A 16,261-nucleotide genomic window follows, 5' to 3' on the forward strand; every position below is an offset into this window, starting at 1 on the left:
CACAACTTTGTCCATGTGTGAAGTATCTGCCAGAACTTTCCAGATGAAGGAGCTCCTTGCTAAGTGCCTGCTGCCAGGAGGCCTGGACCAGGAGACAGTTGATGCGTGTGCCTGGGGGGAGAGTGGGAAGCCAGGCCTTGGGGGGTAGGTGGTTTCTAAAGAGGGGCTGTGTCCTCTATAGGCCTCAAGAGGAGGAAGGCGAGACAGCAGGGGAGGATCCCCGAGGTCCACATCGCGCAGCCACCGACAGAACGTCCCCGGTCAGTGTGATGACCTACTTGTCTGGTTCCTGGGAGTCATTGCTGCCAGAACCTGCTCACCCCTACTAGGTTCAGCCAGGGCAGGAGGACAGGAGGACAGGACAGGCGCGTGCCACCCCGCCTTCCCGACTCTTCCTTCAGATCAGTCTTCCTTCTTAGCTTAGGTTTCTTTCATCTCTAGAATAATTCCCCTCCTTCCTTCAGCCTGGAAGAAACTGACATGCCAGCCCACTGACATGACTCTATTAGTTTGGTTCTATATAGTCTAATAAATTTTATTATACAAATACATCACCATTTACATGAGGAGAAACAGTTTATCCAGGGAAGATTTTTTTTTTACACATCGTTCTTTTCCCCATTTTCCCTCTTACTCCATCCCCTTTACACAGTATGCTCTACACACACACACACACACACACACACACACACACACGCATGCACACGCACGCACATGCACGCACGCACACACACAGACCACCTGACCTCGCCTGCCCTAGCCACGGGCATTTAGGGCAGTGAAGCAGGGACAGCCACCCTGTAGCAGACCCCTCCCTCCTACACCAAGCAGCCTCCCCGTTGCTCCTCCCAGGCCTGATGCCTGTGGGTCAGTGAGTTTGGATAAGGAACTGGCTCTGAAGCAGGAAAAGATTTCAGAGTCCCGCAGGAGTGAGGGAGAGCCCCAGGGCTTCTGGGTCACAGGCCCAGTCCCCCCGCCAGCTTGTAGAAAAGAAGGGTGCATCAGAGCCCTGGCTGACGGAAGTGTTGGGAGGGTCTGAGACAAACCAGCTGCCAGAGGCTTGGGACACATGGCTTCAGGAAGAAATAGGTCCATCAGCTGAGAAGACCCAGGATGTCTGTCAGGGAGCGGCGGCAGGCGGTAACCTAGGTTCTGGAGAAAAGCCCAGGGGAGCGGCCGCGACGAAGACAGGACTTCAGCACGTGCCTTGCATGGCTCACCAATGCATGTACCCCACCTGTCTAGTCGCCTGGTTGAGCTTGCCTGGACACTTAGGCCTTCTAGGTGGAAATTTCTGATACACCAACCACCCCAGAAAAATGCACATACTGTGAGTATTTCCTGTGCAGAATCCCTGTCAGGTCTGTCTTTGAGCCCTTCTCACACCCCTGAGAGCCACTCACACTCACACTCACACTCACCCTCTCCCACACTCTGAGCTCCCTGTGCCACCTCCCACCTGGCCGGCGTCCTCCCTTTCGGAGCTGCACCGGCCCTTTGTGTCCAGCAGAGGGCACTCCTGGGCTCCCGATGGAGGGTCTTTCCCAGTAGTGCCCTCTGAAGCTCCCATCGTCGCTTGTGGGGTCTCTGGTGGACTTCGTCCCAGCCCCTTTTGCCCAGAGCCCCTGCCGGAAGGAGAGAGAACTCGGGGGCTGCACGAACTGTGGACACTGGGGCTGGGACCGTCCGGTACCGGCTGCGCTTCAGCTGTGCATCCCTGTGTGTCTACGTGCACTGGTGTCCCAGGTCTGTGGGCTCCTTTGTTACCACCTGAGCACCTCCATTGTCTGTGTCACTACGTCTGTGCAAATGTAATTACGTGTGCGTCAGAGCTGCCTCCATCCAGCACCTGAATGTCACCGGGTTTGGGGGAATAAAACCTGCTCAGACCTGAGTATCTCTGGAAGGAGGGAATGAACCTACAGCCGAGACCCTTCCCAGGGAGCCAGCCACTCCGCGAGATGGGAGAATGCCTGTTTGGTACAGGAAGAAGCCAGATGGCAAAATCAAGTGAATACCAGGCCTGAGGCCTCACGGAAACAAATTTCCTGCTGCTGCTTTCTGAGCCCTTTGTTGGGTTTTATGAGGATCGACAAAACTCCAAGGGAGGGAATGATACCCAGTTGGTCTTTGATATGAGAAGAGAGGAAAATGGGTCCCACACAGGCTGGGACACCTTTTCAGAAACCACAGGCCTCTCCCCGGAAGGGCTGGCAGGGTGCTGAGCCTTCTCCCTGGCCTGGCCTGGGTTACGCTGGCTCTCGCGCTGTCCCATGTGTGTGGTCTGGTGTGGGTGCCCCGTAGGATAGATCCACGTGGTGTTGCTTTATGTGAAACCCATCACTAGTGCATGCTGGCTTCCTGCTTGGGGCGACAGATGGGAGCGGACCAGACACCTGCTACACACCACGGGGTGGCCACCCTGCAGGCCCCGGCGCGGTCCCCCCCTTTCCGGGTGTGTGCATGCGCACGCAGACACACGGGGACTGGAGTGCATTCCACGCCCGTCTCTCCTCAAGCACATCATTGTACAATTAATGGCCTCCCTCACCACCTTTCCACACCAGAGCACATTCTGGTAAAAAAAAAAAACTGATCCTTTCACGCAGGTAAGTATGTACGTGTGTGTGAGGCCAAGCAGAAAACAATAAGGTATCAAAAAAACAAAACCTTCTGGAGTGGAAGTCAGGACATTGGGTTCTAGTCCTTAATTCTGCTGGAACCTTCCTGTATGACTTTTTACAAACCACCTTATCATCCTCACGCTTATAAAGGGTCTCCTCACCCTTATAAAGCCCTCTCTTTAGGATTACAGAAACTCCAGAACATTCCTGAATGTCAATAATTACCTAAATAAAGGGAGGGGCTGGGAGAGGTGGGTTTCCCCACTTTCCTCTGGTCCCATCCTTTGTTCTTTTTTTTTTTTTTTAATGTTTTTATTTATTTTTGAGAGAGAGCATGAGCAGGGGAGGGTCAGAGAGAGGAGTCGCCACAGGATCTGAAGACAGGCTCCAGCCTCTAAGCTAGCTGTCAGCACAGAGCCCGATGTGGGGCTCAAACCCACCGACCGTGAGATCATGACCTGAGCCAAAGTCGGACGCTTAACCCACTGAGCCACCCAGGCGCCCCCCATCCTTAGTTCTAAGGAGCCTGTTAGCTTGTCAGGTGCTGGCTAGTGTGAGGCTGGAGATGGGAAGGAAAAGACAAAGGGCTGGAGAATTTGCCTTTGTCCTTGCTTGGGGAAGTGAGGCAGGGTTAGGCTTCTGCTCCTGCCAAAATCTGTGCCCTAAAGATGGCCCCGGGGCACTGGGTGGGGACCCAGCAGCCGGCTGAGTGATCCCCTTCCTCTCAGTGCCTGGGGCACTGTCACCCAGTACCCCCTGCCTGTGTGTGTCCCTTCATCCTGGGAACAGCTGTGGGAAAGCCCTCGGATTCTTGCTAAGCATCCTCTTCCAGGCCGAGTGCCTCACAGTCCCCTGTGTGACATGCGTGCTGAGATGGTGATTGTTGAAATGTTGCAATTGATTTCACGGGGAAGACGGTACTGCAGAGGATCCAGGTCCCTCCAGGCTTAAAGGTCCCAGCCAACAGTGCTGGGATGTCCTCTGTGCACGCCATCCATTTCCTGGCTCTAGGGTGGGGATTGGGGCCTGAGGACCTCTCCCCCCTGGGGCAGCTGTGACAATGTGAATGACATCCCTGAAAGGGACTGGTGCTCTGAGGGGCTGTGACAACAAAAAGAGGCGGTCTTCAGTGTTGCCATGTGGTCACAGCCCATCAGCCTCTGGGACTTGAGGCTACTCTGGAAAGCGACTGCTGGGTGCTGGTCATTATCAGATCCCTTCATCAGGTTGTCAGGGAAGACTTACCCAATTGCAGCTCCCAGCCGTCACTCTTACTGTCACTCTTACCGTGATCTCCCAAGACTGCCTGCAGCTGGTTGCCCAGGAGAGGATGGGCATCCCATTAGGGACAAATGTGGGGAGTCTAGGTCTTGCCTCCCCCTTCCCAAGTCTCAGAGGTTGCTGTAGCCTGAGGGCAGTAACCAGCGCTAGGGAAAGTGAAAAGTGAGGGAGGTGCCCCAGGGGCTGAGTGGGCATACCTTTCAGAAGGTGCCTGGCTGACTCAGGCTGCTGTCACCCCCCACCCCCAACCCAGCTCTCCTCAGAACAGCCTCCCTGGCAGGTAGCCTGAAGCTTTAATCGGCAACCAGAGGCCGGGCTCCACGTCCTTGGATGGAAGGGGTGTGGGTGTGGGTGTGGGTGTGGGTGTGTGTGTGGAGCAGCTGTGTTTCTTCTTGCCCGAGCGAGCTTTCCCAATCCTTTCTCCGCGCTGCGTGAGGCCCAAAGGAACTGCTGCTTCAGGCATTTTTTAGCCTATTTGAATCCGATTTGTTCCTAATGAGCAGAAGGGACCTGGAAAGGTCTCCATTTCCCCCACACACACACACCTGGGCGTGGCCCTGTCTCCCCAGGATGCCTGAATCAGCGGGTGCTGGGTTGGGACAGAGGCAGCCTGCCTACAGTTTGGCATGGCATCCTGATACTCCAGGCTCTTTCTGGACCTGTGTCCACCACTGGGTGTGCCCAGCTTTCCATGCTGCGGCCACATGTGATCTTCCTGGCCTGGCTGTTCCGAAGGCTGCCTGTGCGTTCTTTCTTGAAGCTGTGTTTCAGAGCGCCCCAGATACTGATGGACTCAGGATGGAACTCCGTTAACACAGGAGGCATCTCAGAAAAGGGGTTTGAGACTGCCAGCTTGACCACCGGGCGTAAGATCTGGATGGGGGAGTGGGCATCCTCTAACTCGTTTTAGTCTTTCCGAGTCACCGCAGGACGGAGCGGCCACCAGCTTCTGCAGGGCAGGGCCCGGAAGAGCCGGCGGTGGGAATGGTGAAGACAGCTCCCAAGGAAGCTTCCCATCCACGAGGGCGGTGGAGCAGGTCCTCCCCTCCCCGTCGGAGGGGTCCCTGCACACTCCACTCTCTTTCCCCTCACTTCACCTGGCGGCTCCTCCCGTCACCATCCCTGGTTTCCCAGTTGTCATCTCAGAGGGACTGGTGGTTCGCCCCATCTCTCGCGAGAGCCCTCACCGCCCTGCCCCGCCTCGCCCCAGCTGCACCTGCGCCCTCCCTGGAGGCATTTGTCTCTGCACGCCCTGAGTTGCCATCTCCTCATTTCTTTGGCTACTCTCAACAATCTTTTTCTTCCCTTGTAAACAGCTGTCTTCTGAACAGTCTTCCCAACCTGCTTCCCACAGTCCTTCCCACCCCTTACCCAGCACTCAGGCATCCAGACCCGGCAGGGTGGGGGGTGCAATTCTAGGCTGCAGACATGGCCACCTTCCCCCATGCCAGTTGAAGCATGACTTGGTTGCCTAAGGCATCCATCCATCAATAGGTCTCGTCCGGCCCCAAACCCTTCTTCTGGCCCCTTCGGGTGTTCTCTGACTCGTCTTACCTATTTAGACTGGGAGCCACATGGGTAGTGCTCTCCTCCGGAGCAGCAGTGCCCCCCGCTTCTGCAGCAGGATTGCGTCGAGGAGAGGGAGCTGACAGCTCTGCTTCCTCAGCTTCTCCCTCACTAGATGTGGGCTGAGCAAGTTACTCCTCCCTGAGCCTACTGTTCGGAGTCTGTAAAATAGGGATAGCAATGATAACCTACCTCTCAGAAGCGAGAATATAGGCAGAACATCTGGCACCTAGTAGATTATTTGTCTTCATTGGTCTTTCCCTCACTGCAGCCCTTCATCTCTTAAATGAAGCATCCTCCACGTGAATTCTAAAACCCACTGCCAGAGCCCTAGGTCCCCCTACTCTGGGCCGAGTCCCTGCTTTACCAGCAGGCAAGACCATCCCATCACAAGGTGGAATGGCCTCTTCCTGGGATGCACCCTCACTCCCTGCTTCTTGCTTATCAGCATCTCCTTCAGGGGCAGGCCCCTCACTTGCGTTTCCTTGCTTATTAATACATCTGGGCTCACTGAGCATCTTCTTGGACGTCCAAAACACCTTGTGGTCACAGGCCAGGTTGATTTTCTCTGGGAAAACTCTAACTCTGGAGAGTTAGTCACCTGTCTCGTATACCCCCGGCCAGGTGCGCCGAGAAGCATGCCTTTATCTCCTTTATTCCAGAGCAGAAATGCACCTATCTTGTTCCCCTCCTTCTTGAATCTCCTTTGTGGAGAAGACCCCAAGGTTCTGCCTAGTTCCCCTGCCCAAGCCAACTTCCTAGCAAAGCAGTACCCTAAAAAGTCAAGCTTAAGAGACCCTGAGAAGGTGGCCATTCCCTGTTTGAGTGCAATCCTGTGGGATCCTAAAAGCCTCTCCCGCCTGTTTCTTTTCCTCCCGAGGTCCCCTACGAGGAGCCAATGCTGCCTGTCCTGTCCCCCTCTGACATCATGACCCCAGTAGCCAGCTCACACGCCCTCCTCTCAGAGGCCCCCACTTCTCCCACCTGTTCCCCAAACCTCCGTGTACAGGCAGCACCCCTCCTCATTCCAGCCCCGGCCCTGGCCCATTCTCCTGTAGGCAGTCACCCCCCACCACCACCACCACTTACAGTCTAGGCTCGCCTGCTGCTCCAGCCTGACACCTAGAATTTCCTCCCATGCCCCTTTCAGAGTATCCCCAGCTCCTGTGGGTGGGGTCTCCAGGCCAGGCACCCTCAGCTCGGTCGGTGTAATCTGTGCATCCTCATGACCGAGGGGCTGAAGCAGCATGCCTTCCACCTTACAACACAGAGGACAGAGGGAATCTTAGACCGTCTCTCCTCCCCAGGGCCCCTCAGCAGAGCCTGCCTGTCCCTACGGCCACACCCAAGGAGCCAGCTCTGGGCCCCAGCTCCTCACCGAGCACACCTCCTGGGGTCAGTTGTCCACAGACCTCTCCCCGCAGGGCAAGGCAGAATCTCCATGTGGGAGTACAGCATGGTTTGGGGGGGCAGCAGGACGATGGGCATCTCCCCCTCCCTTCCCCACTTTCTTTTAGAAAGCACAAAGCAGATTGACCCCTGGAGCCTGGGGAGGGAAGGTCCCTCTGGCCAAACCATGCCCCATCTTTCTCACCTGGGGCTCCCTCCTTAGCCCAGAAGAGCAGCTCTGCCAGCTCTGGGCCTGGGAGGCAGCAGCAGCCTCCCAACACTTCTACCCCTCACCCTCACCCTCACCCTCAGCTCCTCCCCAGCCTTGGCCTTCAGGGCAGAGGGGACAGAGTGGCTTTTAAATTGTCTCCACATGATCAGGCAAGAGCACAGAAGAAATGTTCGCATCCGTTGGAAAACCCACTTTTTAAAACCCATGACGTGGCCATTTAACTTTTGATCACACAGGCCAGGGTCCATGCTACGGGATGTGGGTCAGGCACTCTTTAGGAGGAAGCAGAAGAAAGGTTGAGGTTAAGGTGGGAGGCAGTCCTGGGAATACCTGCTTTTATTTTCAGAGGACAGTTCCAGAAATGAAGGCGAACGGAAGTATAGGAGGAATATGAGGACAGCCCCAAGCGGGTAGAGTCTGAGTGAGAGGCAAACATGGCTGAAGGTCTTCTCTGACACCCCCTGGCAAGGTGCAGGGAACGCTCTGGCCCAGGATGTAGGGGAGCAGTGCAGCCAGATGGACAGATGGGGGATAAAACAGGCTTCACTTTCTGCATTCATAATCCACCTCCCCAACCTTTATACCCAAGTCAGAAGGGTGGCCTGATTGAGTCCAAAGAACAAGCCCAAACCCAGGCTCCCAGGCTCATCCCTGCCAACCCTGCCCTTCCTCCCCTGCTAGAGGATGACTCAGGCAGCGCTTGGAGGCCTCCTGATCCTTGTGGCCAGTGCTCACTGCAGACACTGGAAGATACAGGTACTGCCGATGTGTATAACGGAGTGTGAACTAGCCATAGCTCTCAAGGGGCTCGAAGATAGGAAAAGATGAAAGGCCTAACAATGTGATAAAAACTCAGGCTTTCTAATTCTGGAATGCATGCTCTTTTGATACCTGTTAGCTGTGTGACCTTGGGTAAGTCACTTAACCTCTCTGAGCATAGATTTTCTTGTAGGTTAAAGGTGTTAGACTAGGTTAGTGGTTTTCAGACATTTTAGTCATGTTATCCTTCCTTTAAGTGAGATCTTGCTGGAACACCAACTTAAAACTTTATTGGACCATCCTAATCTGGTGCGATCCAAACATGACCAGCTTTACCTTCCTTCCAGTCACTGCCTCAGACCTCTCCACTGAGCCTCTCCCTCCATTCCTCCACACCATCTCAGGCAGTCCTCGGTCACCTCCAGCTGCTTTAAAGTTGACCCAGTCTGCTTCAGCTCAAGGCTTCAATCTGGTATCCAGTGTAGTATCCACATTCTCTCATCCTCCATTTCTCTATTTCAGGTTTGACCCATGGTCTAAAGGACCCCACAAAGGGGAGCACAGGGTCTCTGCTCTTCTCTGGCTCCTCCAGGCCTCCACCTTCAGTTGTTGGGCAAGAAGTAGGGAGTAGAAAAGGGGACAGTCTCTACTGTGTGAGGAGGCTCTGATCCTCCTGGGCTGATGTCCTCAGCCCTTCAGGCACCCAGACATGGCCCACTCAAGGATCCATCAGGACCCCTCCCACCTGGGGCTGTAAGGTCTCCGATAGGCGCTTGAGACCGGTCCTGGCCAGATGGCTCATGCTAGGCTGCTGTGGCTGATGCCTATTTGGCACACGTTTGTGCCCTACCTGGCAGGGAGGGCTGACTGCCCCCTGCTACCCTCATCCATCCTCCCCTCTTCTGCAGTAGGGCACAAAGGCAGGTCGCCAATGCCTCTGCGTGGGAGGCACCCAGCTGGGTTACAGGTCTGCTCTCCTGCGCATGGAGGCCCCTTGCTTGGCTGGGCAGGGGCGGGAGCACCCCGCCCTCCTAAAGGGAAGTGCAGAGAGGTAAAAGGCCATGGGGCCATGACTCCTTACGTGGTGATTCTCTGCCTCAGCTGCTCATGAGAGAGCGGGGAAAGCTTATTCAGAAATACCCATGTGCTGACCCCACTCCAGGTATATTTTGTTAAAGCTCCCAAGGGGACTGTAGAAGGCAACTGGGGTTAGGATGCCCTCCCGACTCCCAACAAATCCCTGTCCAGTGCAGGGAGCAGGACCCCTTAGGCCTGCGCCTTGACTAGGGAGGATCTAGGTTCTCCCTTTGTAAGGTGGAAGGGGGACTTAGGGCCTGGTCCCCTTAGCTCTGGGGCCTGAGACACAGCAGGTACAAGCAGAGTTCCCACTCAACACTTTAGTACACATTTTTCACACCCGTGTTAGCAGTAGCAACTTTCTTATGAAAGCTTGCTGGAGCCCATGCAGAACGCAGTTGGGGTTAGAGCACCTGCTGAAGCAGGGGTGGGGGCCCAGAACTGGGCAGGGATCCAGGGCTTTGCCAGCAGCAGTGGCACCCCCAATCACCCAGGCCCCTCGGCTCCAAGAAGCTCCTGTCACGACGTTAGAAGGGGAGGAAGCAGAATGGAACCAGAGGCATGGGCGGGGTCTAGGGAAGCAGACCAGGTGGCCCAGCAAGTCCAGGGAAAACCAGGAGGCACACAGCAGAAAGGAACCAAGGTCCGGAGGGGGGCTCAGACTCCCCAGTCCTGCCGAGTAGCCACCCCTGGGTCTGAACCCCCAGCAAGGTGTGCTCCTCCCATATGACCCTGAGCAGGGGGAAGAAGAGAGGCAGTGGCCTCAGGACCTGCAGCCGCCACCCCCTCCAGGGCCACAGGAGGAGAAATCCAGTGGGGAGGAGAGGGCCACCACCGAGCCTCTCTATAAGGTCCTGGACACACCTCTGAGCGAGGGTGACGAGCCTACAACGCTGCCAGCCCAGCGGGACCACGGGTACAGCGTGCAGATGGAGGGCTACCTGGGCCGCAAGCATGACCTGGAGGGGCCCAATAAGAAGGCATCCAACAGGTGTGTGAGGGAGGGGCTACCTAGTGGGACGGGGGCGGCTCCCAGGGACTTCACCAAACAGAGCCTCAGCAGCATGGGTATGTGTTGGGGGAGAGGGTGCCCTTTGGTCTCGGGTCTGAGAACTCCTGAGCACACCTTTGGGTCAGCCCACGGACTACTTGGCATGATGGGAAAAGAAAAGCCCAGCCCATCTTCACTTCCAGTCCGGAGTTCAAATCCTATGCCTATGTACAAGTTACTCAGCTTTCATTTCCCCGTTTGTGAAGCAGGTTGATCATGACAGCCCGCCTCTTCGGTACAGGTACCGAACCTGGCACAGAGTAGGTTCTCAGCAATGCGAGTTTTTCTTAACCCATGGTTGGCTAACAGGTAGGTAGGTCTTGGCAGTAACCTACCCTTGACCAAGTTCCACTTTTTAACAAATCTGGGCCTCAGTTTCCCCTGCTGTAAAACAGGAGAGAAGGAAGAATGGGGTTGTTGGCATGCATGCCTGCCGGCAGTCCCGCCCAATGCTGTCCTACAGCAACATTGTGACCCTGAGGAGCTCAAAGCCTATGTCCTTTCCTGGCCCCGAGGCAGTTATATCCTTGAATTCGGTCTGTCCAGGGCCGCTGCTACCCAAGGTCCCTGGGGGCCTCTCTTCAAGCAGCTTTCCAGGGACACGAGGCAGCTTCAAGAGGTTGAAATAGCCACATTCCCAAGGCTCTGTGGCTACATACGGAGCCTGTGCTGGGAATATATGCTAAAAAGCTAATTCAAATTCCAGAAATGAATTTTTCAGGCCTAACCCACCTGAAGAAGTCTATCGTTTAAGCCAAGTCCAGCAGAAAAGGGGAAACTAAGCACTGACTGAGCACCTACCATGTGCAAACGCATTACGTTAGAACTGCTAAAATCTTCACAACTGCTCAGTATTGTTGAAGATTCTATTTTTCCAGGTAGAGAAACAGAATTTCAGAGAAGTTGAGTCATTTGTTTAAGGCAGGATTTCCCTCCAAGACCCAGCTCCTTCTTAGCAACTGCCTTACTTGGGCTACAAGCTCAAGGAAGGGGGTGCAGGCTAGAGGAAAGATTCCCGATCTTTCCTAGAGGGTCTCCCTCTGGGTGTCAGAAAGCTGGGCTCTCTCTGTAAAATGGCTCCGCAGCCAGGTTGTAGGGCACAGGTCAAATTCTCTCCCTGAACTTGCTGTCCTTCCTACGTGTCCCAAAATTCTTCACCTTCCTGCCCTCCAAAGGGACAGAGGGGGAAAGGAAGAGGAGGAGAAAGAAAAGCTTCACGTTTCCCAACATTCATTACTGTGAGAGGTAAAAAGGCACCCCGCTTCGCACCGGCCAGTCACGGGGCTCAGGTTCGCCCACACAGCAGCTTAGGGGCTCACATCCCCCAAACATCAGTGGAGTCTTGATTTGCACAAATGTTTCTTTAAAAAGTGTTGGTGCAGTATGCCATGTGTGTATCCATCAGCAAAACAAAAAACAACAACCCAGACAAAACCCTGCTCGGTTCACGTCATGGCTGTGTGGAGAGGCCCAAACACGCTAATGGACGCACAAGGGTTTTGCAAGGTCAGGTTTACACTATTGGTCTTAGACTCAGTAATTCTACTTTTAGAAATTCATCTTGAGGTAAGATCAGAGTTATAACAAATGTTTATGCATGAATGTTTATCCCTTTGCTGTTTAAATTGCACTATTTGAATTTCCAGTAATTACAAGGCCCACCAATGAAGGGATTATTTATATATGTGGTGGGATACTATATAGCAATTCAGAATTAGTTTGGGGAAAGATCTGAAGGATATGGGAAAACATCCATGATAAAATGTTAATCTTAAAACCAGGATATAATTAAAAGCAGGATATGAAACTAAATATTCAGTATAACTCAATTTTCATTATGTGAAGAAAATGTGAATGTGTGAACAAAAAAAGACTAGAATATGGAAAATGTTAATAGCTAACTTTTGATAGTGAAATTACTGGCAGATGGCTTTTATTTCCTTTCTTAAGTGTAAAATGTGTTACTATGTTTTTTTAAGTTTATTTGGGGGGCCCCTGGGTGGCTCAGTTGGTTAAGTGTCCGACTTTGGCTCAGGTCATGATCTCATGGTTCGTGGGTTTGAGCCCCACATTGGGTTCTGTGCTGACAGCTCAGAGCCTGTCGCCTGTCTTCAGATTCTGTGTCTTCCTCTCTCTCTCTGACCCTACCCTGCTCACACTCTCTTTCAAAAATAAATAAAACATTAAAATTTTTTTCTTAAAGTTTGAGAGAGATTGAGACAGCATGAGTGGGGGAGAGATGGAGAAAGAATCCCAAGGCTCCGTGCAGCCAGCCCAGAACTCGATGCGTGGGGCTCAAACCCACAAAACCGCGAGAGCATGACCTGACCTGAAACCAAGAGTCAGACGCCCAACTGAATGAGCCACCCAAGAGTCCCTCAAATGTGTTACTTTATCAGGGCGAAAGTAGCATGATTTTTTACAAACTGGTAAAGCTAGAAGAACCGATTACAGAGCTGTCGTACCCGGACTGTGAGGGACCTGCCTGCCTGTGTTTTGCAGGTCCTGGAACCATCTGTACTGTGTTCTCCGGAACAGTGAGCTGACCTTCTACAAGGACGCCAAGAACCTGGCCCTGGGGGTGCCCTACCATGGGGAGGAACCCCTGGCCCTGAGACATGCCATCTGTGAGGTTGCTGCCAGCTATAAGAAGAAGAAGCATGTCTTCAAGTTGAGGTGAGGCCCCTCCAGGCCCGGCGCCCATTCCCTGGAGGCTCAGTTTGGCATCAGTGGCTGGACAGGGGCCCCTGGAGGAGACCAGCTCCAGGCCTAGCATTGTTCAAAGTGAAGAGGCCGATGGTCCAGATTTTTACCTCTCTCAGAAGGTGCTGCACTGCCTCTGAGGGTTCTGGTCAAGGGGAGGCTCGGGGGCCCATGGGATGAGCCAGTCCTCTGTCCAGGCAGAGGTGGCCACATGGCAGGAAACCCTTTTTTGTCATAGGCTGAGCAATGGCAGTGAGTGGCTCTTCCATGGCAAGGATGAGGTAGGTGCAGAGCAGCCCAGCCCAGCCCCCTTCGGCCAAAGCAGCAGCGGCTCCCTCCAACATCCCTGGGGGCACCCCTGTCCTGTGGCCCATGACCCTTCCGCCCTGCAGGAGGAGATGCTGTCCTGGCTGCAGGGTGTGAGCACCGCCATCAACGAATCCCAGAGCATTCGCGTCAAGGCCCAGAGCTTGCCCCTGCCCTCCATCACCGGCCCCGACGCCAGCCTCGGCAAGAAAGACAAGGAGAAGAGATTCAGCTTCTTCCCCAAAAAGAAGTAGCCTCTCTGGCGCCCCGCCAGCAGGACCGAGCTGTGCAGGGACTGGCGGGGCGCCTGCGGCCTCCCGGCAGCCCGCCACCGGGGCCACCCGCTGCCTGCGCCTGCCTGCTCTGACTGCAGCCTGGGCCTGCCGCAATCCCTGCCTCCGCCCTCTGGCTGACGCCTGCCTCCGCCTTCGTGCAGTCCTGGTCCCCTGCAGAGGGCCAGGGACCCCCGCGGCAGGAAACGGCTTCCCAGGCACAGGCCTTCCTCTCCCACACCCCTCCTCCGGGCTGAGGGCCCTCCAACCCCCAAAAACCTGGAGAAGAGAGATGAGGTTCCCAGACGCTGCCCACTCCCAAAGCAGGTTTGCTTGGGGCCGCCTCCCATTTGGTCACAGCCAGGGAAAGGGAAGAGGACACTGGAAATGCCTGACCTGCCCCTTAGGGGCATGAGGAAGGAGCTTCAGGTAGACCACAGGGCTTTAGCTCTACGCAAGGGGCGGCTGGAGACCCAGGGGACACAACAGGCCTCCTCCCCACTGGCTTCCTCAGAACTGGGTCTCTCCCCTCAGGGGCCCCCTGATCCTTTCCCCTTTCTTCCTCTCACCAAAACAAAGAAAACGGTGAGGGGGCACCATCCAAGTCTGGTGGGTCTTAAATGCAAGGGCCTTAGGCTGCCTCCAGCGCCCTCTGCTACCACCACAGGTGGTAAAAGGGAGGAAAAAGTTCTCAGACTGGTCCTCTTAAAACAACAGAGCAGCATAAGGCTCAGAGGTGAGGGAGGCAGACAGACCTGGGCACTGCCCAGGGCTCTGCCTCTCCACTCTGGGCCCCTCCCCCATTCCCCGCCAACCAGCATGGTCTGATTCAGACCAGGGCCCCTTAGGGAGACAGCACAGATCCCTAGATACAAGACAAATGCCCCGGCACCTGCACTAAAGCAGCCACATGCCCAGGGGGTCCTGGCTGCAGCTCGTACCACCTGAGGCTATCAGCTGGACAGACCGCAAGGTTCATGACCTGTCACTCTGAGGTGGCACAAGGAACCACCCCTGGGTATTACCACCCTCTAACATTGTCCCTGGACAGCTGGGACAAATGCTGGGGTCCGGGCCGTGAGGCTGTGGCACCCCTTGTGCTCAGCTTCTCCTGAAGGTCCTGGCCTGGGGTCTCGGGGAAGATGTTCAGTGACCTCTGCACCCAACACTCGCCTGCAAGGCATATCCAAAAGGAGCCCTGCAACAACTTATTTCCCCAGGGGCAGCCTTCCCCATGCTGTTAAGGTCAGACTTCTGGAGGGAAGAGGGCACTCGTTCCAACAAGGACCCCCTCCAGCACCCTGAAAGCAATACAGTGCCAGCCCGGCATCTTAACTGGGGTTAGGTCCAAAAGAGGGGTAACGCTGGGGGGCAGCAGGCGTTACCCCTGAAGAAACCATAGACATCCCAGGGGCTGCTGCTCCCTTATCTTCCCCATGGGGAGCCTTAGACACAGCCAGAGGATGCCTCTGGACACGGGTGAGGCCCACGTAGCAACTACAAGGGTAGGCATGCAGAGTTACTAGGCCTTCCCAGGAGCCCCTAGTGCAGACCCAGCTTAGAGGTCGATACCACCTGCCACGGGGAAGCTAACTTCGGCAGCCAAGAACAGGAGGGACGTTCTCCAACCGAGCCCAGCATCCCCAGCTCAGGTGGTCCCACTGTTGTAGCCAGGGTCCTCACTTGGCCTCTCTGCATCTAATCCTATACCCCTCTTTGCATCTACAGGGAAGCTAGTATGTACCACTCACCAGCTTCTTTCTCCAGCTGGGGAAACCAAGGCAGGCGGCGGTGAGGTGACGACACTCACCGGGCAATGAAGAAGGCCTCTAGTGCATCTGAGGGCACGTCCTGCTCCCAGACAGCATGTTCTTTACTGAGGAGCAGGCAGTGTCAAGAATCTTCAACTCGTTCCCAGGGCCAATCTTGAGGGAGACCAAGGAACACCCCGTCCCCCCCCCCAGCCCCGCCTCCACGTGTGCCAAAGTTGCAACTAAAGTGCGAAATTTCCAGCAAGTAACTCCGTAATCCAAAGAATGAAAGGACCCCAGGGGCAGAGGTAGGTCTGGGTCCCCCAGATGGCAGCCAGCTGCATGTGGCCCCCCCCTCTATCGCCAGCGCCCCACGCATCCCTCTCACCTCACGCAGGCCCCGAGGCACTCAGCCAACAGGACTGAACCTACAGGAGCCCAGCTTGGGGAGACTGTGCCACATGGGGCTAAGCTCCTGGTGCCCTGGCAAGGTTTCTTTCTCCCCCTCAAGTTTTCTACTTTGCAATCCTTTAACAGTATTCCCAAACTAGGTTGACACAGCTCCCGTCCACACCAGCGTAAGAGGCTTCCTTCCCGGGGCAGCTTAGAGGAAGCTCCTTCTGGGCATGGTCAGGCAGTCCTCTTTCCCTCTCTCCTTCCCTTTCACCCCCTGGCCTCAACTGATTAGCTGAAGGGGGTATGGAGGGTCCTCAGGCCTCCCCCCGGCCCCCACAACGAGCACCAGTAACAGGAAGCTTGTGGAAGGCCTAGCATCTCCCCCACACCATTTCTCTTTCCTGCCTATTGGAGGGCAGCCAGGGTCCCTGAGGTTGGTCCTAAATCTCTCTCTCCCCTCCCTTTCGGGGGAGGGGACAGGGATCCAGGACCGAATGACTTGGTCCTTTGGACAAGCAAGCTCAGGGAGGACACAAGGGAGGAGGCAGCTACACACGACTGCAACCCTGCTGGGCACAGACCATGCGATCTGGGGGTGGCCCTGGGGCCAGCGGGGCCTTGTCCTCCACCTGCTCAAATGTGCTTCCACCAACCAGAGAAAACCCATTTACTAGTTTTTCTAATAAATCAATAATGCTCCATATTTCTCTCACTTATTTGACTAGTTTTCTTTCCCTTTGAACTGGACCAAGGAGGGGCAGTTGAGCAAGGGGGCATCACCATGGAGACCAAGAGACCACCAGGTTCTCTGGGTTATCCCATGCCAGCACCCAGGAGCTTGGCCTCACCTGAGA

The 16,261-nt window shown here is 55.2% G+C and overlaps 1 protein-coding gene across 1 annotated transcript in view; it reads left to right on the forward strand.

Annotated features, from left to right (window-relative positions):
• SPTB (spectrin beta, erythrocytic) overlaps window positions 1–16,119 on the forward strand; it is a 123,470-nt gene extending 107,351 nt beyond the window's left edge. Inside the window, exons 32-36 of the mRNA XM_029950777.1 lie at window positions 182–260; window positions 9,669–9,919; window positions 12,482–12,655; window positions 12,921–12,963; window positions 13,075–16,119. Of these exons, the coding sequence (XP_029806637.1) occupies window positions 182–260; window positions 9,669–9,919; window positions 12,482–12,655; window positions 12,921–12,963; window positions 13,075–13,242 (715 nt within the window). The 3' untranslated portion in view covers window positions 13,243–16,119. The remainder of the gene's footprint in view (window positions 1–181; window positions 261–9,668; window positions 9,920–12,481; window positions 12,656–12,920; window positions 12,964–13,074) is intronic.
• Window positions 16,120–16,261: the final 142 nt, after the last annotated feature.

This window comes from Suricata suricatta, chromosome 9, assembly GCF_006229205.1.
Source record: "Suricata suricatta isolate VVHF042 chromosome 9, meerkat_22Aug2017_6uvM2_HiC, whole genome shotgun sequence".
NCBI lineage: Eukaryota > Metazoa > Chordata > Mammalia > Carnivora > Herpestidae > Suricata > Suricata suricatta.